General features: G+C 49.4%; 1 protein-coding gene across 2 annotated transcripts in view; it reads left to right on the forward strand.

Moving 5' to 3' along the window:
• The first annotated feature begins 1077 nt into the window (after positions 1-1077).
• Positions 1078-22540, forward strand: part of CPLX1 (complexin 1) — a 180826-nt gene continuing 159363 nt past the window's right edge. The window contains exons 1-2 of one of the 2 annotated variants that reach the window (XM_077345591.1): positions 1078-1100; positions 17281-17395. In XM_077345591.1, coding sequence (XP_077201706.1) covers positions 17365-17395 — 31 coding nt within the window. In that variant the 5' untranslated portion in view covers positions 1078-1100; positions 17281-17364. Of the gene's footprint in view, positions 1101-14816; positions 15204-17280; positions 17396-22540 lie in introns of those variants that run through there. The other variant, XM_077345589.1, reaches the window with a different exon arrangement.

The raw sequence follows: 22540 nt of genomic DNA on the forward strand, positions 1-22540 counted from the left end.
TTATGACCTACCCAGAAGTCTCCAGCCTTCGTTCTGATGCCGTAACCCAAAAACCTTGATGAGATGGGCCTTTGGTCTGATCCTTTTGCATCAAAGTCCTCCAGCGTTCCTCACTGAATGGAGACAGCCAATAAGATATTAGCCTACCACAGATTCAGTAGCAGTGCAGTTCTAAACAGGGCGTTATTTATTTATCGTATGGGACATGTGTCATGTAGCCAGGCAGCCAAGCAAGGGTGATTTGCACTTTCCTGCCTCCCTGTCATAACCCTTAGTGTCTCTTGGAGGAACTACCACCCAAATCCTTGGGGGTCTCCCATCCAAATACTAGCCTGGGTCAGTCCTACATACCTTCAAAGATCTGATGGGATCGGGATAGCTTGGGCTATCCAGGTTAGGGCTCTAAGCAGAGTTATGACCTTCTAAGCCCAGTTAGTTTATGACTGCAATATAAAACTCTTTCTACTACAAAACTAGGACTTGTCAGAGATACTAAACTAGCCCGGATCCACAGCCAATGAGCTACCTTCGCTTTGGTGGCTCCCAACCTACATAGCTCAGTGTACGATCTTGTGCAGGATAAATGCTGATATAAAGCAGGGGACTGTTTACCACTCTTCTGAATATGGTTGTTTGGTCTTTTGTCTGCCATGCCGGCAACGCAGAGTTAATGACCCCTCTAGGCTTCGATTCTGTTTTGTATTCTAACTCCTCGCTTAGCGGTCTCCATGGCAAGTGCCGGCCTATCGCTGACATTCCATTGAAAGATGTTTCGTCAGCTTTGTGATGCAAATCGAATCCACGGGTCTACAGAAAGACCGCCTCAGGTTAAAAGGTGTGTGCAGAGACATGCGTGTTTATCTGGAAGCATTCGGGGTGCCTCGGAGGTCTGCATGTCTGTGTGTGACGGATGATGTCATCAGAAGATGACCTCTGGCCACACAAAGAGGATTTCGGCATCCCAGCAGTGGAGCAGGCGGCCTAAGGAGGTGGTGAGTGGCAGGATCTGCCTGGACGCCAGCCTCCTGCCATGATCCTGTCCGTGTCAGCTGTCAGCATCCCTTGTCCTTCTGTGAATTGTCATCTGTCAATGGGAAAAGGTAACCGATTGTAACTGATTTTGTTGCTGTGCACGGCTTGCTCATTTGTGTAGTCTAGTTGCCAGTTTTCTCTTGGAAGGACGGAACTGTGGGAGAGGGGAACTCGGATGTTATTGATGAGGCTGGCCCTGAGTCACTCTCGCCCAAATGATGTCATGTGCCCCTGTGGCACAAGACTCGTTCGCCCACTTTTCCTGGGAACAGGAGACAGTCCATCTGTTGTCAGTTGGAGGTGGGGTTGTATTGATCAGTGTGTGTTGCCTATCGACTCTGTTTCAGCTGGAATAATCATGAGCTTCATATTGCTATCCCAGTAAACTGTCTGTGTTGCTAATGCTGAGTGTGTTCATTGAGGAAGTCAACAGGGATCTGACAGTGAGCTTCCCCTCACTGGCCGTCTTCAGGCAGCAGCTAGGCAGATACTTATCATGGATGCTTTAGGGCAGTGGTCCCCAACCCCCGGTCTGGGGACCAGTACCGGTCCGTGGATCAGTCAGTACCGGACCGTGGCCCCTCCTCGTCCTCCTCCCTGGCTGCTACCTTGAGGGCTGCCCTGCCACTCTGCCACCGGCTCACCTTTGGTGCGCTCCAGCAGCTGCCATGGCTGGGGCTCCCCCTTGGCTTGGCACTGCACAGCTGCTGCTGGCAACACCCCCAGGGGGCGGCAGGAAGTCAGGGGCACTAGTGGGTAAGCAAGTGGAGTAGGGGTTCAGCCGGCAGCGGCGATGGCATCCCTCGGCCGAAGACTACCCCCCCCCCAGGCCTCAGTAAAATTGTCAAGTGTTGACCGATCCCTGGTGATAAAAAGATTGGGGGGCGCTGCTTTTGTTGTTGTTAGGTGCAAAGTCATGTCCAACCCATCGCGACCCCACGGACAATGATCCTCCAGGCCTTCCTGTCCTCTACCATTCCCCGGAGTCCATTTAAGTTTGCACTTATTGCTTCAGTGAGTCCATCCAGCCACCTCATTCTCTGTCGTCCCCTTCTTTTGCCCTCAATCGCTCCCAGGGAGTTCTTCCTTCTCATGAGGTGGCCAAAGTTGGCCACTGCTTTAGGGCAGCTCAAACATTCTTCAGGCTCCGGGAAACCCCAGAAGTGGTGCAATCATGCAGAATACGGTTGGGAAGCAGAGCTGTACACATGCCCACACCAAGCCCCTCCTCTTCCCATCCTCTCTAGGCCTCTCATTGGCCATTTTTGGAAGGGGGAGGGGGGTCAACAAGGTTTCCCAAATGGGTGGGAGTTAAATAATTTTTAATCTTTAAAAAAACGTTAAACATTTATTGGGTGATATGACCATATATGGTCATGTCAACCTGTTTCCCCCCGTATGGCCAGTGATGGGCCTGGAGGGGGTGGGAAAAGGTGGAGTCCTGGGTGGGCGTGTCCACAGCTATGCTTCCCAACCACATTCTACATGATTATGCCACTTCTGGGGTTTCTCAACGCCTGAGGAATGTTTCAGGAGTTTCTCAATGGTAAAAAAATAGTTGAGAAAGGCTCATCTAACTGTAGGTAACTGGATGTTGCTTTTCTGTCTGTGACCTATACCAAGTACTTGGCAATGACCATCTGGAAGGCAGATGAATTTCCTTGCCCTTGAGAGCCTCTTCCGAACACGAAGGTCAGCAGCATCCTCGAGAATACACATTCCCTTGAAGCATAATTTTTTAGAACTCGGTCAGATGTCATCCCTACAGCTGAGCAGCCAGAGTCCCCCATTCCTCCCACCCCCGTTGTTTGTTTTGCCGTAGCATCAGAGAACCTTTGTCTTGAATGAGTCCCCTTCTTTGGTCACTTGGTTACTCATTTTGCTACAGCCATTGTTTGGCAAAAATGCTCTGCAAGCAGTGTGCTCGGCAATCGATAACAAAATATAATCACGGGAATGATAGCATTTTCAAACACAGCGGCAGGCGCCCAAAGGTCCATGCATAGGAGGCACATGGCCTCTTCCTGGGTTCCCACAGCTCGTTCTGGATTCTGGAATGATCATTCCCGCCTGATGTCACAGGAACCAGGTGGAGGGACAGCCGTGCAGGTCGTTGCGCTTGAATGAGGTGGGACAAACGGGCGGAAACTGACCCCGTTCCTCAGTGGAGGTGTGCTTGCTAGGAGGAAGGAGGAATGATTTTGCCCCCTTTAGCCTTCTTCATTCCACTTCCCTACAAATGATGTGGCGGTTTTGCCATAACGGGTGCCTCAACCAGGAACTGGAAGGGGATGGAGGGACAGAGAGAAATGTGGGGAAATTCTGCGTTTCACACGATGAGTGGTTTTGTGCATACCACTGAGCAAAGAAGAGCTGAGGGTTTTTTGTGTCCTGTTTTTCACTGCCCAAAGGAGTCTCAAAGGGACTTACAGTCACCTTCCCTTGCTAACCAGAGATATCTGGTCAGGTAGGTATGGCTGAGAGAGCTCTGCAAGAACTGTGAGTGGCCCAAGGTCACCCAGCAGGCTGCATGCAGAGGAGGAGTGAGGAATCAAGCCTGTATTATTGCCCCCACTAGATTGCCAAGAGACCTGGGCCCATTCTGCACACATAGGATAATGCACTTTCAATGTGCTTTGGCAGCTGGATTGTCCTGTGCGGAACAGGAAAATCTATTTTGAAAGTGCATTGAAAGTGCATTATCTATTGTGTGCAGAATAGGCCCTGGAAGAAAATGTTGTCTGTCTTTTTATAAATATAAGCTCAATGTGTTGTAAAGGGCAGTGATTAAAGGGACAGGATTCTCCAAACCCACACACACAAGGACTGTGGGAAACACTATTTGGTCTACAGCCAGAGTGGTGTAGTGGTTGAAAGTGGCATTGTCTAATCTGGAGAACCAGGTTTGATTCCCGGCTCCTCCACATGCAGCCAGCTGGGTGACCTTGGACCAGTCACAGTTCTCGCAGAGCTTTGCCAGCCTCACTAACTTCACTGGGTGTCAGTTGTGGGGAGAGGAAGGGGAGGCAATTGTAAGCCCCTTTGAGACACATGAGACCTACTGGGTGACCTTGGGCCAGTCACAGTTCTCTCAGAGCTCTTTCAGCCTTATCTACCTCACTTGGTGTCAGTTGTGGGGAGAGAAAGGGAAGGCAATTATCAGCCCCTTTGAGACTCCTTCAGATAATAAAAGGCAGGGAACCAAAAACCAGTTCTTCACATCTTCTTGCTGAGAACTTGGACTGCGTCTGGTAATCATGCTGTTCCCTTTCCTTCTATGCTTTGGCAGTTGGCTCGGAAGCGCTGCTTAGTTTATAATAAGCCCTGATTTCCATCCTTACACGCATTTGGAGGCACCGCCAGTACAAGTGAGTGGCAGATTACTCTCTTTGCGCAAGCTGGAGGCCTTGCCTCCTTGTCTTCTCCCATGGGCATGTGCCAAATTAATGCCCTGATTGCCGTTTTTAAACAGCGCCAGTATTCCAGGGCTGGGTAGCATTCACTGAATTCTTTATGCATTTCCCCCCTGGTGACTCCTAATCAGCCACCTTTTTAATTCAGGCATACGAAACAGAAATGCCTCGATACTTAAAATTTCATCTACCCACACATTACTCATCAGAATGATTCATCATTTACAACACTGCCCCCCTCCCCATTTTGAAAGTTGGTGCTTCGAAAAAGTACGTTTCGGTATTCGATGAGTTAAAACAGACTTCTCAGATGTAAAATGGCATGGATTCTGTAACTTGGGGGGGGTTCGCTTCCCATACGTCCCTGCAAAAGGTCACCTTAGGCGGGCCTTTTTCTGCTTTTTTACCATGGAGAATCCTTTGAGACATTCTTCAGGCTTCGAGAAACCCCAGAAGTGGCACGATCGTGCAGAATACGGCTGGGAAGCAGAGCTGTGTAGAGGCTTCCCCCTTCCTGCCCCCTCCAGGCCCATCATTGGCCTTTTTGGGAGAGGTGGCTGGGTCAACATGCCCATATATGGTCATATCACCTCATACATGTTTTAACAAATTTAAAATATATATACTAATTAACGCCCACACATTCAGGAAACCATTCCAGGGTTGTCACAAAACCCCAGGATTTCACAAAACCCTGGTTGAGAAAGCCTGCCATAGGGTTATGTATCCCAGAGGTCTGCCAAGTCATGCACAGTGTAAAATGAGAAGATGAAAAGTGCTGTTTTTTAAATACTCCTCTTTATCTGGAGTCCCAAAGCAGCTTGCAAACAGCTTTCCCTTCCTCACCTCACAACAGACACCCTGTGAGGTAGGTGGGACTGAGACAGCTCTATGAGAACTACTCTAAGAAAACTGTAACTAGCCCAACATCACCCAGCAGGCTGCATGTTGGAGGAGTGGGAAATCAAACCTGGTTCTCCCGATTAGAGTCCTCCACTCTTGATCAATTAGATCAGCCAGGTTCCCAGAACTAAAAGTATCTTTTCTCATGTTCCCATAACATTAGAACTTGCGGGTCATCCTATGAAACTGGCCAGTAGTAGATCCATGATAGAAAAAAAGGAAGTGCAATTGACACGCAGGGGTAGTCAACCTGTGGTCCTCCAGATGTCCATGGATTACAATTCATGGGAATTGTAGTCCATGGACATCTGGAGGACCACAGGTTGACTACTCCTGCCGTAGGCCATGAGATCTACTGGTGGCCCCCAGCTGAGATGGATTTCAAAGGCGGCAAGACACATTTATGAAGGACAGGCCTGACACCGGCTATGAAGACATGGGGGAGACCTTAGGATTCGAAAAGGATCAGAGGACAGGGAGCAGTCAGCAGAGGAGGGCAGTAGCCAGTGGCGCTGCTTCCCTGTGGCACCTGACGGGACCCTGTTGGAAACAGGATGCTAGCCCAGGGGGCCTTTGCTTTCATCCAACGCTGGTTCTCCTCTCTTATCTTGTGGTTAAGTTACTCAAGTATACTTGTTTAGAACTGGCCTCTGAGTATGTTTTACATGTTGCAAACAAGCTTCTAAAGAACTTGGCAATTCTTGGAATGGATTGCAAAGACCAGGAACACATGGACAAGCAGGGTCCCATTATTTCTTAAAAGGTAAAGGTAAAGGTATCCCCTGTGCAAGCACCGAGTCATGTCTGACCCTTGGGGTGACACCCTCTAGCGTTTTCATGGCAGACTCAATATGGGGTGGTTTGCCAGTGCCTTCCCCAGTCATTACCGTTTACCCCCCAGCAGCAAGCTGGGTACTCATTTTACCGACCTCGGAAGGATGGAAGGCTGCGTCAACCTTGAGCCGGCTGCTGGGATTGAACTCGCAACCTCATGGGCAAAGCTTTCAGGCAGCTGCCTTACCACTCTGCGCCACAAGAGGCTCTCATTATTTCTTAATAGACTTTATTTGATAGGTGACATGCAGTGGCATCCCATATTTGATGGATAGCCTACAGAGGTCATTTGGAGTGAACCGTAATGGACTGTCAGTATTTTAGTGCTGCCTCCTTGGAAATCTTTCAAAACCCATAAAACCAAGGAATGCCAGGAGTGAAAAACACTGGAAATCTTGGTATTCAGGGGTGAGGAGGTTTCACAGTCGGCTTCAAGACTGAGAAGTCAAAAATTTCTCTTTCCAACTGCTCCCAGTGAAGTGCCAGATTTGGAAAATTTACTCAGGTTAGTTGAGCTATGGAATCTAAGCGTGCATGAATGGTGTATGTGTGTGTGTGTGTGTGTGAGAGAGAGAGAGAGAGAGAAATGTCACCAAGTGACAGCTCACTTAGAGTGATCCCAATAATGGGGTTTTCAAGGCAACTGAGTTTTCAAGTATTCCCACCGCTGAATACTGACTATATTGGAGCAGTTGGTGTATTATTCTTTTCATTGCATTTTAACTGATTTTTCCATGTGGTAAACTACCCTGAGCCTGGATACAGAGAATGGAGGTATATAAATTTAACAACAAATAAATAAATGGAGCTAGACCATGCTACCTTTCCTCCCACGATTAATTATTACCATCGAAGAGCAGAAGTGTCAGGGCTTTGAAAAATAGGTGTCCAGAGATTTTGTGGCTCTGGAAGTAGAGGTAGGGTCAATGTTCCTTTTTATTTCCTTCCCCCCACCCCTACTTGGTGTAGTGGTTAGGAGTGCAGACTTCTAATCTGGTGAGCCAGGTTTGATTGCCCGCTCCCGCACATGCAGCCAGCTGGGTGGCCTTGGGCTTGCCACAGCGCTGATAAAGCAGTCCTGACCAAGCAGTGATATCAGGGCTCTCTCAGCTTCACCCACCTCAAAGGTTCTCTGTTGTGGGGAGAGGAAAGGGAAGGTGATTGTATTTGTAAGCTGCTTTGAGGCTCCTTCTGGTAGAGAAAAGCAGCATATAAGAACCAACTCTTCTTCTTCAGTAATACCAGGGCTCTCTCAGCCTCACCTCCCTCAGAGGGTGTCTGTTGTAGGGAGAGGAAAGGGAAGGTGAATGTAAGCCGCTTTGAGACTCCTTTGGGTAGAGAAAAGCAGCATATAAGAATCAATTCTTCTTCTTCTGATTCCCACCCCCTCAAGTTCTCTAGTCTCTGAAGGTGCTGCACGAGAAAGCTTTTACAGTAACTTGATATTTTTTGTATATATAACTTTTTTGCATTATTTTAACCGTCATATTCAGAAGAGTTCAGAAAGGTTACGGAAATAAGGAAAGCTTACGAGCATTTCAAATATTCGGTCCCAGCGCTTTCAAAAGCCTTCCGGTGGCTTGTGATGAACAAGGTCCACTAGTTTAGCCAGTTCCCTGCGTTTTGTACCCCGTAAGTCCATAGGGGGAGCCTCATGCTCCTTCCAGCTGGAGGCCATGCGTCTTGCTGCTGCAGCAGTTGCATGAAAGGAGAATTCAGCACCCTGTTTTGACATACCTGTGGGTATAAACACTTAACAACATACTCTTTGGCTCCAACGCAAATGGCAGCCTGATATCTGAAGGTCACCGAGGGCCCCTTAAAATATGGGGGGCTGAAACATAGCTACTTGCTAACCTTTAGCTTATTTTTAGTCATCCCTTCTTTGTGGGGTAATGGCAAGGTGATCTTAAGCTGTGAATTGTATAGTTATGCAGAGCGCTTACATTTTTAATCCTTGTCATATAGGTGTCAGTTTTACAGGCTGCATGCCACTCGGAGCACGTATTGACTAGACTAGCAGCCAAGATATAATTGGTGTCCCGGAGAAATTCAAGCTAGGTCTGTTATGGTTATAATCCGCTTCCCCCACAGGAAAGCCTAATAAGGCTCTTGGTTTTCCCCCAAACGCCCAGTGGCTTCCTTACTTTGCTTTCGAAAGGCACCACTGCAAACTGGATACCTGGCCAAGGGTCGGCGGTACCATCCTAAGCAGAGTCATGCCCTTCTAAATCCACTGAAATCAATGGACCTAGAAGGGCATGACTCTGTTTAGAATTGCACTGAGTCAATATTTGCATTCACGTGGCAGCGTGGTTACTGTCTCCTGGTATTAATTCCTTGCATCTCTTTCTCATGTGGTTATTTATACCTCCCTCCCCCCTCTCCCATTTCCCCCCCCCTCCGCCGGTGGCATCATTTTTGTTTTCTCCTCTTCTCCTGTCAATCACGGTCTGTTTCCACTTTTTCCGTGTCAGAATATCGTGATTCCTTAGAGAGGCTGTTTACACCTGTGCATTCCTGCTTTGCCAGCAGAAGCCTCGCATCGTGTCTTGGGGAAGTGTGCGTGCACACGACAGCTTACGCCTTGAGTAAAACCTGATTGGTCTTAGCAGTGCCGCAGGACTCTAGCTTCGTTCTGCTGCTTCAGACCCATACGGTGGCCCACCTGGATCTGTTTCCTTTTCTGTCATCAATTACCAGAGGGCAGTATCCATGAGACATTCCATCTTTAGAACTTTTTGACAGCCAGCTTGGTGTAGTGGCTAACATGGCGGCCTCTAATCTGGAGAAACAGGTTCATTGCTCCAATCCTGCACATGAGGAAGAAGAGCTGGCTTTTAATACCTCACTTTTCATGACCAAAAGGAGTCTCGTAGCGGCTTCCAATCATCTTCCCTTCCTCTCCCCACAACAGGTCAGTGGGGCTGAGCGTGCCCTGAGAGAGGCTGTTCTGTGAGAACAGCTTTAGCAGTGCTGTGGCGAGCCCAAGGCCACCCAGCTGGCTGCACGTGGAGGAGCAGGAAATCAAACCCGGCTCGCCAGATGAGAAGCCGCAGCTCTTAACCTGGCCATCATTTGGGTGAGGGACTCTGCAGAGGGAGAGCCCCATTTAATTTTATTTGCTTGCCCTGGCCCCACTCGAGGCCAAATGCCCTTTCTTTGAGACCAGTCACACTTCTTCTGAGCCAGTTACCATATCTATAGCAAGAGGGGTAAAGCAGTAGTAAATTAGTAAACAGTATAATGAAGCTATTTAATAGGTTCAGAGGCCGAACAGGAATAACAAGCTCAGCACTCTGGATAGGCTATTGCTCATTCCGCACACGTTGGATAATGCGCTTTCACTGTGCTTTTGCAGCTGGATTGTCCTGCACAGAAAAACAGGGGCTACTTCCACACTGGAGGCTCTGCACCAGGCTACAGGCTGGAGTTTGATCTGGGGCAGGTTGCCCCACCTCTTCCTGCTCCCGCACTGGGTGAGCATTTGGCCTGGTGCACCTCATCTGCCCCAGATTTATGTTCCCACACGAGAGCCAGGAAAGCAAAGTTCCCAGTGCAGAAATGGTCCCAAAATCTGCTTTTGAAATGCACTGAAAGCACATTATCCAACGTGTGCGCAATCTATTTAGTAGCCCCTTCCCTTTAAGGTGTGCTTTGCTGTCTGAAGTCTGTGGTGGGTGAAGACTTTTATTTATTTTATTTCCAGTCCAATAGGCTTTAACCTTTGGCCCAGAGTCCTTATTCTGAGTCCTGCTACAAACTAGCCAAAACAGAGAGCAGAAATGCAAACATATTCCTGTTATCTGTTGCTTCTACTTTGTTGTTGCTTTTTCACTCCTTTTATCTGTTTGTGTATTGATCTGCCCATTGCTATGTTTATTGACCAAGAAGATGTCTCCTTTGTTGCTGGTTATTTGTTTAAGTGATGCTTGAGATTTGTTCCAAGCTGCCTGGAGCACTTTCAAAAGGTCAAAAAGGCAGGACCTAAGTTGTTGAGAGGAATGAAATGCACAAATAATAGCCGGGAAGGTACATTAAATCAACACCAAAGCTTCCAAAGAAGGAGAGGCCTGTCCTCAGCTGTCAGGAATCAAAACAGTCCCATTGGCCTGTAAAAAGCACTCCCAGCACCTGCCATCTCCAAACAGAAACTTCAAAAGGAAAGTCCTTGAAAACAACCCAAAGAGGTTCTGTGTTCATCATGCTTTGACAAAGCTCTCAGGAGAGATTGCTGTTCAACCCCATTAGTGACATTCCAATTATTACACTACTGTTTCCATCATTACTTTTGGGCTTAGGGCTAGATTTGGGGGAGGATTTTGGGGAATCTGTCCATGTTTGGGCCACTTCAGGCATCTCACTGAGGTTTATTAGATCTCTGACATAGGGGTCCAGCTAGGGCTGACTGCAATCAGGTAAGGGTTGGAATTCTCCCAGAATTACAGCAGATCTCCAGACAGAAGAAGGAAGAAGAAGACTTGTTCATGGTCCCTGGCCCCAAAGAAGCGAGACTGGCCTCAGCCAGGGCTAGGGCTTTTTCTTCCCTAGCCTCAGCCTGGCGGAATGCTCTACCAACTGAGATCAGGGCACCACGGGGCCTTAGTTCCACAGGGCCTGCAAGACAGAACTACTCCACCACGCCTATGGTTGAGGCCGGGAATATAACGCCCATGAATTAAACTGGCTGGCCTCCCTGATAGAACTCTTGATCACATGTCAAGAGGAAACATCAAAAGAACGGTACCATCCAAAGAATGGAAACCCCAGTCAATGATCGAGTTAACTAGTGGATGCATGGGTCTCTGACCTCAGCGTCCCTCCAAGTAGGTCCCCTGTCACTAGCCTGGAAGGTCAATGCCTGGGAAGTCTGCTGAGAGGTGGACTCCATCTCGTCCTAGGCATGAAAGAAAAGATGGTTGGCCACAGAATCCAGTTTTGTTTTTCTTGCTTCCCACTTCACTCCGCCCAGGGGAATTCTCGACTCCTGATTGGATCAGGAGCTTGCTTGGCCACGTATATTTGTCTAATGGGATCACAAGTCCAATTGAATTCTTGCCAGCAACGTTTCCTTTGTCTACAGAGAGCGCAGTCACCGGCATTTATTTTGCAGCCGTGTAAACGAACATATATCTAAACACATTTTGACTAGAAAAAAAATTAAATTGTGTATGAGCACAATTAGGTGGCTATGATACGGTGATGATCAGCAATGAAACCAGCTTATGTTACATTATGTGCCCGTTTGGTAATGGAAAATCAGTCCCAGTTTGGGGAAATCAGACATTTTTAGGGGGGGTTGCCGGGGTATGCAAAAAACATGTGGCTTTCACAATGCTGTGAGGAGTTTAAAACGTTCACTGCTTTATAAAAAAGAAAACCCTTTGTGACACATCACTGAATAAAATTTGCTTCCATGTGTCGCTAGCCTCTCCTACGTGTGAATACATGTATTTGTTGTTCCATGCATGTTGCCATTTTTAAAAAGAAAAAAATTCCCATTCACGGGAAGAAGGGAGAGAGAGGTGGGTGTGAGGGTGGTACATTCCAGAGCTGACTATAGTGTGTTTGAGCCTCTATACGTTCCTTCTGCTGGTTGCCTGCTGGTTGTTTGCCGGTAGATCGCACTTTTTAGGTTGGTGAATCCACTTTTTGTGATTCCTGAAATTGTGCTTTAAAATTGAGGATGTGTCAAATTGGTTGCTGCCCAGATGCTGGATGTTGATGATGTCATGTGCAGGGGTCAGAATATAGCGACTTCTTTCAGCAAACATAACGCTACATTTACCACATGCGGAAATCCCCTGGGTTTTCAGGTGTCAAAGTTCCCCTTGCTAGGTGCTTGTGACCATTGCTAGGAAGGGACACTGAAGGAAAAGAAAGCTCAGGCCTCTGTGCCTTGTTTGTCTGGCCCGCCAGACAAACTCTTCCTTGTATTCAGAGGCTGGCTCTAGTTATTCCTTAATGAAATCAAGGAGCTTTGTGGGTGTTGGCTTGCTTATTGATATCCTGCTTCCAATGGAGACTCTGAGCAGCTTTTTGCCTTTGAGCTAGGCTAAGAGAAGAGAAAGAAGCAGGCCCAAGGTTATCTTGGAAACTTCTGTAGTAGAGGGATGCACCTCTGAGATCCTACTGTGACCCTAACCACTACACTGTGTCTTGAGAGCTCTTGAGAAAGATCATGACCCCCCTCCCAGGGCTGGTGTTAGCACCTGAGTTGTTGCCAGCTAGGCCCCTCTCCCTCCCCGATAGTGGGTTTATCAGTCTTTTGGGCATGGGGATAGTGTTATTTATCGCCTCGTTTGCTGTGTTTTTTCTGTATTGCATTGGTATGTCCTTTTAATGGGGGTTTTAATGGGTTTTTTAATGAAAACGTTGTGACTCACCATGAGCCATTGTATGGGAGTGGTGGGATATAAATAAATAAATATTTATTTATTCTGTAATCTGGAAGGATTCTCTCTCTCTCTCAAACACACACACACACACACACACACACACACACACACACACAGGTTTGAACCTTCTGATGCCATGGGCTTGATACAAATCTTATCCATTGTTGCTTCCTCCAAAGAATTCTGGGAATTGTAGTTCACTGAAACCCATTAGTTGGGGCTTCCTAGATCCATTGACAAGCCTACAGGACCCATAATGTTCTGGGAGAAACCAGTTAAGCAGTGGTAATCTGCAGCAGAGATCTCCTCCGCCCCATGTTGGATAATGCACTTTCAATGCGCTTTTGCTACTGGATTTTCCTGTGCAAAACAGGGAAACATACTTCTGCACAGAAAGTGCATTATCCATCTGGTGCAGAATGAGAAGAGGGTGTCAAAAGCCCTGCCTCATCGGGCCACTCCATGCATTAACAAGGACCTATGACTGCGCACAACAGTGGCCTGGAGGAAGACTTGATTTATTTCAGCCCAAGTGACGCCAGTCCTTTGGAGACGTGAACTGCACAGGAGGCCGCAGGGAAGCCGTAGCGGAGACGTCACCCCCGCTGCCCTAGCATGTGCTGATTGCTGCAGGGGCGAAGCTAGACACATGTGAAGGAGCCCTGCCAGAAGGAGGTGAGTGGAAGGACCAGGAGAAAAGATTAAACCAGGGGTAGGCAAACTGCAGCCCTCCAGATGTCCATGGACTACAATTCCCAAGAGCCCCTGCCAGCATTTGCATGGGAATTGTAGTCCATGGACATCTGGAGGGCCACAGTTTGCCTACCACTGGATTAAACTCTAGTTCAGGATCCTACCTTTTAAAAAAATGGCTTGAGATTTAGGGTCAGCCCCAGGCATCTTGACCTCTCAACGTGCATCGGATCGGGCTGCAAGGCATACAGCCCCCCCCCCCCCATGGGTCAGGTCAGCCCCACCCCTTAGGCCCACGCCGGACTTCTTTGGGCTCCTTTCCCCTCGAAGCCGAGGGACTCCGAGGGGCCGCCGCGTGGCCTCTCGCCCCGCTTTGCCTTTTCAGCAAAATCCCTCTCCGTCCCCGCCTCGCCGTCGCTTTCCGCCTCTGCCATTGGACGGCCGGCCCGCCATTCCTCCCCCTCCCCTCTTTGTTGCAGTCTGCCCGGGCCCGCTGCCTTCCCGTCGCGCCAGCAGAAGAGCGGAACCTCCGGAGCCAGGGGAGGCTCCATCAGCTGACCGCGGCTGCAGCAGAGTCGGGAGGAAACGGGCGCGATTGCAGCACTCGCAGCGCGGGAGGGGGGAGCCCAAGGGCGGACGAGTTCGCCCCCCTCGTTCCCCGGGCTCGGCTTCTCCGCCTGAGGCCTCCCCCCCGAACCCCCCCCCCCGGCCTCCCGGGCAGGCGCTCCCACGCCCCGTTGACGTTCTCCAGCCACACCGCACTGTAACCTTCAGACGCCCCCTTGGAAGGGGGGGAGGGGGGAGACGGCCCAGCCCTCTTTCCCACCAACCTCACCCGCTGCAGGCCTCCGGCAGCCGCTCTGCTCCCGTTCAACCTTGCCGTGCCCTTTCCGAGTTCGCCCGGCTCCTTGTTTTGCTTCCCGCTTCGTTTCCGCTCGCCGCTTTTTCGAGCCCGGCGTGGGGGGAGAAGGAGCGCAGTCACGGGGCCGGAGGCGGGAGAGCTCCGCTTCGGAGAGGCCAAGCAAACTGCTGACTCGGCGTCTCCCCCGCCCCAGGTCCAAACCGCCTCTCGAGCACCCCCCACCCCAGATTTCCAATTAGACCGACCCCAAAGAGGATCGCTCATAGCACCGTGTTCAGTTTCCGCAAAGAGAATCGCAGCGGCTGGCCCCTGCCTGGCTTCCCTCCTTCCTTTCCCCCCGCCGGTCGGTGACAGCTACAAGCGGGCAAGACCTTTTCGGGGTATTCCCCTCCCCCCCTCAAGGCATCCAGATGGCCGCAGGTTAGATGAGCCACCCCTCCTCCGGACCAGCCCTCCCCCCCCAGTTTAACCCCTCCCCGACTGCAGGTGTGTGCAAAGCGGCAGGCATTGAGGCTGCGGCAAGCATAGAGGCTGAGCTCCTGCCACCCTTACCGTGGGATCGGGGACGGGGTGGGTGGGGGGAATAAGCCAGAGGCGAGCGAGAAATGCCGATCCAGCAGCCTCGGTAGCGGGGAGGGGGGGAGGAGGAGGAGGGGAGGAGGAGGCAGGCCCCAGCGTAGTGTAAGGAGGGAACAGTGTTAGTGGGATGGTCCGGAAATCCCGTGATAAAAAAGAGGGAGTCGTTAAAGTCGCGGTGAGCGTTGGGCTTGCCTTTCCCCTCCCTCCCCGGCTGGCTCCTGGTCGTGCCCCGGACGTTGTCCCAGGGCTGAGAAGTTCTTGCGCCTGACCTATTGGCCAGCTCTTTTGGCAACGGCGTCTCGCTCCCGGAGACACACACATGGACCCGGCGAGTAACAGGAGCTTGATCTGCTAAGGAAACTGGTGGAAGAGAGAGAGAGGGGGGAGGAGAGGGGAGGGAAAAAAGGGGGGGAAAACGGAACATCCTCTTCCCAACTCGGAGGAGGCAGAACTGCGGAGCCCCCGACCGCTGGAGACGAGAAGAAAAAGGTATTTTCCGCGTCTTTTTGAGCGCCTGCAGGGCGAGAGGCGGGGGAGCTGTCCTAGGTGCTGAAGCTGCCATGCACGGCAACGCGTCCTTGGTTGTAGGCGGCACCGCCCGGTCGCGGGGAGATGTCCTTGGTGCTGAAACGCTCTCCTTCCCCGCCTTCGGCTCCAATGCTCTGCAGCTCTCGCCTCGCGGTCCCGGGATGTCTCCTTCTTCGCTCTCTCGCGGGGCCGTCTTGCGGACTCGGGGGTGTCCTGGGGCCGACCCCCTGGACTTCATGCTTGCAGCGATGGGTCCTTGGCTAAGAATGGGGGGGGGAATGAGGGGGGAGGTCTTACTGATGGAAATGCACGACAGACTTGGGGTCTTGTTTCTGCCTGCAGTAACCTCCTGAGTCTGGGCATGGAGGGTCCTGCAGTAAGCTGCAGGATCCCTCTGCATGACAGGTTTATTGGCTGGGGAAAAGGCTATGTCATCCCGATGATTTGAATCTGCAAAGGTTTCTGCAAAGGACAGTGTGCCTTTTTTAAAAAAGCCTCTCCAGAACGTTTTGGGTCGCCTCCGTGCAACTTCATTGGAATTAGGAGCATGCTTCGTGCTTCCTTTGGTGCATGCATTCATTGATCCCCCCCCCCCAAGGAGTCTGAGGTCACAGTCTTTTTTGAACGCAGAAGTTCGGAGAGGGAGAACGGCCAGTCGATGCAGTCTTGCAGCCCCCTCTTTCTTCTTGACACATCCCACTCCCCCAGCTCTAATTCCCCTTTTCTGAAGAAAAAAGGGCCTGCCTCCATAGGAATATTACTGAAAAAGAAAATATATGACTTACATGACTAGCACTGCTAACCTGAGTGTAAACCCCAGCTGGACACGTCAGCATGGACATGCATAATATTGATCTGTAGGGCACTGTAAATAAAACGTGGAAGGGGGCATGTCTGTCTCTATAGAGATCTAATAGAGGGGAGCCTCTTGGGTTTAAAGGGCAATTTCCTCTTCTTGGGAATCCCACTGACTTGAGGTCAATTAAACAGCTCCACATGATTTCAAATCATGAATAGAGTTTTGCTTGTTGGGGGGAACTCGATGAGGAGAAAGTGGACGTGGCAGACATATCGATCAATATCCTTATTGTCGTTGCCTCCATCGGAAAGCCTATGCTGCAGTTGGAGCCAATGTCAGGATTCGCAACCATTGCACCAAATCCCCGAGAAACTTCCCTGTGACTTTTTGAGAAGTTGATCTTGTTTTTTCAGAGGTGATTCCAGCAGTCTAGCCTTCGGCGCTTCTGGCATACATGATCTCAAAGGTCTCTCGATAGTCAATTGGCACTCAGTTCCCTTCCTTGTAACATGCCTGAGATTTGACGGGGGCAACTTTGCCGCTCAATAACCCCCGCATGGGGGTTGGCCGTTAGGCGGTACTGACCGCAAAGCCGACTGCTGAGAATTCGCGGTGCTCAAGTGCTTCAACCTTCAAATGCCCCCCAGTGCTGCCCCTCCCTATTGCTAGAGCTCCATCGCCCCTCCTCTGGAAAATCCCTGCAAAGTCAGCAATGTTTAACCTTTTGCAGGGGAGCGCTGGTTGAAACTCCACGGATTTCATGTTGAACCAAATAGCCCCTTCCCAATGGCCCAGTATAAAAATGAAGGGGGGGGGGCTTAGAAAATTCCATTGGATGCCGCCATCTATTTAAACGGCAAATGAAGGCACAGCTTTTGGTTCGTTACAATGCTTAATCTTCTGCTGAAAGATTCAGAGTGAACGGTGCCCGAGTCCAGGAATAGTTCCCCATTAATTCAGCGCTATCCCATGACAGTCTGTCAGTGATAGATTGCTCCTTTTCTTCTTACTCCCTAATGATCATACTACACAGTCTTAAAGAATACACCATGCCATCTAGCTGTCCAAAACATTAGCAAGTAACTTCAGGTTCTGGGTGAACGGAGGGGTGGGGGAAGCCATCCAATAGGCTGCTGAGAGGACAAGGAGAGCTGATGCGATAAGGCACATTGCGGGATCCGGGTTCCAAAAGAAGGCAGCCCTAATGTGAATTTTTTTTTTTTTGCCTCCTGAATTCAGCTGCAGGCAGCTGCTTGAGAACTTGTCTGGCTCTGACTTGCATGTGAGAACTGATCCGGTGGACAGGAATCTAAAGCCATCACCATGGAATTTGTAATGAAACAAGCTTTAGGAGGTAAGGAAAAACCACCATGTTACTTTGCGGTTGGGGAGGAATTCTCGGGGAGCCTTGGATTTTGTCACAAAAGGGCATGTGGTGCAGAGGGTGGTAGCTGGTGAGTGTTTGGGCGGGCGACGTGTTTTCGTTCCCTTCCCCTCGGCGTTGATGCTGTTTTGGAAAGAATTTCTATGTCATGTAAGGCGAATTTGAGATGGGAAAACTTGCTGCCTGAGAGATTGGAAGAAGCCCAGCCCAGAGTATCGAGCTGAGTCACTGATGTAATTAATTGTTCCTTTTTGCACATTTCGCGTCTTGTTCTCCTCTCTGCCGCGTATTGCGTTGAGTTGTCTGAAATGTAAAACTTTTATGTGAAGTGCGGTGGTCGTGGTGGGTGCGGAATCTCACTCTCGGTAGAGGGCAGCCCGGAAAGCTTATGTGAAGCATAGAGTTGGCTGCTGAACTTCCACGATTCTGTTCTGTCTAAGCAGATATTTTCTTAGCCACTGATTGGCCTTTTGTAAGGATCCCCGCAGAATTGCAAAAGGAGAGAGGGATATTGTAGAAAAGGTTAGTCAAATGAGATGGAACAGACCTGTGCCGTGTATTTTATAACAGGACGGAACACAACCACGTCCTTTTGAATCATGACCATAAACATAAACCAGCTGCAAACCATTGTACAAGCACCTGTGTTGGATCACGCCCATCTCATCTAGCATTACCGGGGGTCTCCAAGCAGTGGCCAGACAGATTCTTATCATGGGTGCATTAGGCTGATCCTGCATTGAGCAGGAGGGTTGGACTAGATGGCCTATAGGGTCCCTTCAACGCTAGGATTCCATGATTCTGTTTCACAGCGTAACACAACAGATGTTCCTAGAAGTCCTACAAAGCAGGTCATGGAAGCCAAATCCTCCTTTCAGTGTTTTCCCACACACACATGCACACACACGCACATGTATTTAAAGGGTCACTGCCTCTGAATATGTTAGGGGTTTTGATATAACCTTCCGTTAATTTGTTGCATGCCCTTTAAAGACTAGCGTAGGCTCTACTCCAACCTGGAGCAATGGGTTCCACTAGTGAGTTACTCTCTAAGTGAACGAGGACCCCCTAGGAATTGGACTTCTGGAAAGAACTCAGCATCTATAGGACATCAGCCTCAGATCAGTATCCTTGCTCTGGGTCATTGGCGGGGAGAGGGTGCTAGTTCAACCCATTCAAAACCTGGTTTGCATTTGGTTTATACCTGGGGCACAGCTACACATTATCTTTATGAATTGGTTGTCGGCGAACGCTGCAGTAAGAGCTTCAAGGACGCCCATTAGGGAAAGAGCCTTCTTGTGGTCTGCCTTGGCTAGCGTTTGTCTTTTAATGGATGTTCTCTGGTTATTCAGAGGCAGGGAACATAGTCCAATAATCGAGAAGCAAAATGCAAGTCATGGGGCTGTTCTATGACTTCACCCTTCCAGCTTTCCTTCCAGAGGGCTTCTGCTTCTACTGTACCATTACAGTGCAATTTTTTTTTCTACAATGCTCTTCCACTGACTGGTGTTTCGAGACTCGCTTTGAAGGTCACCGATCCTCTTGCAGTGATTTCTTTTTTCTTTTCCTGCAAGTCATCCAAGGCGGTGTGGCGTTCTCCCCGGGACCTATTATCCTATTAGGCTCACCATTATTGTTTATTATGCTCTGCTACGGATGCCCTTTGCACCCCAAAATGTATGATGATGCTATTTACTGTGTCAGACACAGTTTATGGTCTATTTGATTCTCCTGTGTGTGCTGGGAAAGGGAGGGTGAGGCTTTCCCGTTGGAAAGTGAATTAAAGGAGAGGCATGGGGCTTAGAAGAGAAGAAGGAGGGATGTATTGAGATTCCTCTCCCCCTTCCCGCAATCATTACATTGTTCTGAGCCCTTTAGCTGCAGGCAGTCTGCTTGAACCACATTAATGGGGAGAGTTTTCTAAGGAGATTGCTATAGAAGTCGAGCGTGATCTAACCCTATGCGGCTACAGCAGAGTGAACTGTTGGTGGGTGGTGGCAGTCTAAGACTCAGGACCACCCTCTTATACCAGCTTGACATGGGGTCGCATATAATATGCTGCAGAGACCAGGAAGGCCTGCGTCTTTATCCCTCCAGCCCTCTCTGTCCTCCAGAATGCCCTTGCTGTTTAGTTTCTTGGATCTGGGCTACCAGCCGGGTACAGAGAGGAGATCCTTGTGCTGCTCCCTCTACAACAGGGGTAGTCAACCGGTGGTCCTCCAGATGTTCATGGACTACAATTCCCATGAGCCCATGCCAGCAAATGCTGGCAGTGGCTCATGGGAATTGTAGTCCATGAACATCTGGAGGACCACAGGTTGACTACCCCTGCTCTACAAGACTGCCCATACTGGAACAGATCATGCCAAGAGAAGGGTTTTTTTTAAGTCATCTTTATCACCTGAAATGGAAATTCTCTGCATTGCTAAAGTGGGACTTCCCTGCCCTCCCCCAGGTTACCAGCTCTGAGTCAGAAAATTCCCGGAGATTGTTTGGAGGGGATGGAGCCTGAGGAGGGGAGGGGTTGGGGAGGGGAAGGTATAACACCCCAGGTTCCCGATTCCGAGCAGGGCATTTTCTCCAGGGGACTCGGTCTCTGTGGCCAAAAGAGCAGTCGTAATCCCAGGAGATCTCCAGCCACTATCTGAAGGCTGGCAACCCTGCCTTCAAGTTCTAGCCATTCCCAATTCTGCAATATTGCTGCAATATCCTGGAATATCTTAAGCAGTCTTACTGGGAACCCCTTGTGAGCGGTTTCTGGTTAAATGCATTTAGAACACCAGTGGTGGAACAGGTCCAAAACAAAGGGGCAGGTCATCATGTACTGCAATAAATATCCCTAGAAAATCAGGCCAACTCAGAACTTATAATATAGAAGGCAGCTTGTCAGCGATTGTGGAAAGCAGAAGGTCAGAGAAGACTGATAGCCGGGTGACTGTACGGCGATGAAACAAATGTCTTCTTTATTCCGTGCAATACAGAGAGCCAGTGTCAAAACCTGGACTGGTCAATTACACGTTTTCAATACAATTTCCTCAGTGGCATAAATAACATTAAATGGTCCTACAACAAAGTAACCATCCTCGTTTGTTCATTAATATTTGCAATGTCTCAGCCTCACCTACCTCACAGGGTGTTGGTTGTGCTGCTTTGAGACTCCTTCAGGCAGAGAAAGGTGGGGTATAAAGACCAACTACTCTTCTTGGCAATCTCATGGAATATAGTTTGGGAGGGGGAACTGCAGCTGGGGGGGGGGTTGCAGGAATCACAAGTTCCTCCCATTTTGCATGAGTGCAAGTACCTTCCCCATGTACAGAGGTGATGGGGGAATCCAATTAAAGGAGAGGCATGGGGCTTAGAAGAGAAGAAGGAGGGATGTATTGAGATTCCTCTCCCCCTTCCCGCAATCATTACATTGTTCTGAGCCCTTTGGCTGCAGGCAGTCTGCTTGAACCACATCAATGGGGAGAGTTTTCTAAGGAGATTGCTATAGAAGTCGAGCGTGATCTAACCCTATGCGGCTACAGCGGAGTGAACTATTGGTGGGTGGTGGCAGTCTAAGACTCAGGACCACCCTCTTATACCAGCTTGACATGGGGTGGCATATAATATGCTGCAGAGACCAGGAAGGCCTGCGTCTTTATCCCTCCAGCCCTCTCTGTCCTCCAGAATGCCCTTGCTGTTTAGTTTCTTGGATCTGGGCTACCAGCCGGGTAGAGAGAGGAGATCCTTGTGCTGCTCCCTCTACAACAGGGGTAGCCAACCGGTGGTCCTCCAGAGGTTCATGGACTACAATTCCCATGAGCCCCTGTCAGCTGTGCTGGCAGGGGCTCATGGGAATTGTAGTCCATGAACATCTGGAGGACCACCAGTTGACTACCCCTGCTCTACAAGACTGCCCATACTGGAACAAATCATGCCAAGAGAAGGGTGTTGTTGTTTTTTAAAGTCATCTTTATCACCTGAAATGGAAATTCTCTGCATTGCTAAAGTAGGCCTTCCCTGCCCCCCCCCCCACGGGTTATCAGCTCTGGGTCAGAAAATTCCTGGAGATTTTTTTTTGGGGGGGGGGATGGAGCCTGAGGAGGGGAGGGGTTGGGGAGGGGGAGGTAAAATTCCCCAAGGTCCCTTTTCCAAGCAAGGCATTTCCCCCAGGGGACTCAATCTCTGTGGCCAAAAGAGCAGTCGTAATCCCAGGAGATCTCCAGCCACTATCTGAAGGCTGGCAACCCTGCCTTCAAGTGCTAGCCATTCCCAATTCTGCAATATTGCTGCAATATCCTGGAATATCTTAAGCAGTCTTACTGGGAACCAACTCAACTTATTAATTACTAGTCATGTAGATTTTATTGTTTATGGCCAAAGGCAATATGTACACAATATGTACTGTTAAAATCAATATCTGATCAAACAAATAAAAGAACCCCTATCAACAAAGTCATGGAAATAAATGAGATCCCAGTAAATACCAAGCAGTAAAAGGTTAAAAATATTAATTCTCTGATAGAGTCAATTTGACCGGGCTGTTCCTTGCAGCTGATGCGAACAATGGCACATTATTACCAAACAAAAGATTAGTAACCGATCACAGAAAGACCAGTTTATCTGTCTCAGTGTGCAAATTTTGTCCCAATAGAAATCTAGTTATGAATTTTGTCCTTGGTTCCATATATAGAGGGCCATCTAAAACATAATGAGAAAGGCCTTTGACAGCAGGTTCTCCACAAACACGTAAGCCAGTGGTCCCCAACATTTTTATCACCAGGGACCACTCAACGCCGGGGACCACTCACCGGGAACCACTCAACGCCTTTTACTGAGGCCCGGTGGGGGGGTTAGTTAACTCCTCTACTCTCAACCACTGCCCTAACGCTCTCTGATCGCTATGGTAATGTTTAAACATCCCTTCAAAATAAGATACAGACACACCACAACAATGAAGTGTGTTGTAAAGGGCTGGGGGGGATGAAGTAAAGGGCCGGAGGGGGGGAGAAGGCGTCCTTCGGGGCCCACCTCCAATTAGTCGAAGGACCACATGTGGTCCGTGGCCCACAGGTTGGGGGTCGCTAACGTAAGCGATGGGCTAAAGGCACATGGGAATATGTTCATTATACT

This window comes from Paroedura picta, chromosome 7 (genome assembly GCF_049243985.1).
Source record: "Paroedura picta isolate Pp20150507F chromosome 7, Ppicta_v3.0, whole genome shotgun sequence".
In the NCBI taxonomy this organism is placed as follows: domain Eukaryota; kingdom Metazoa; phylum Chordata; class Lepidosauria; order Squamata; family Gekkonidae; genus Paroedura; species Paroedura picta.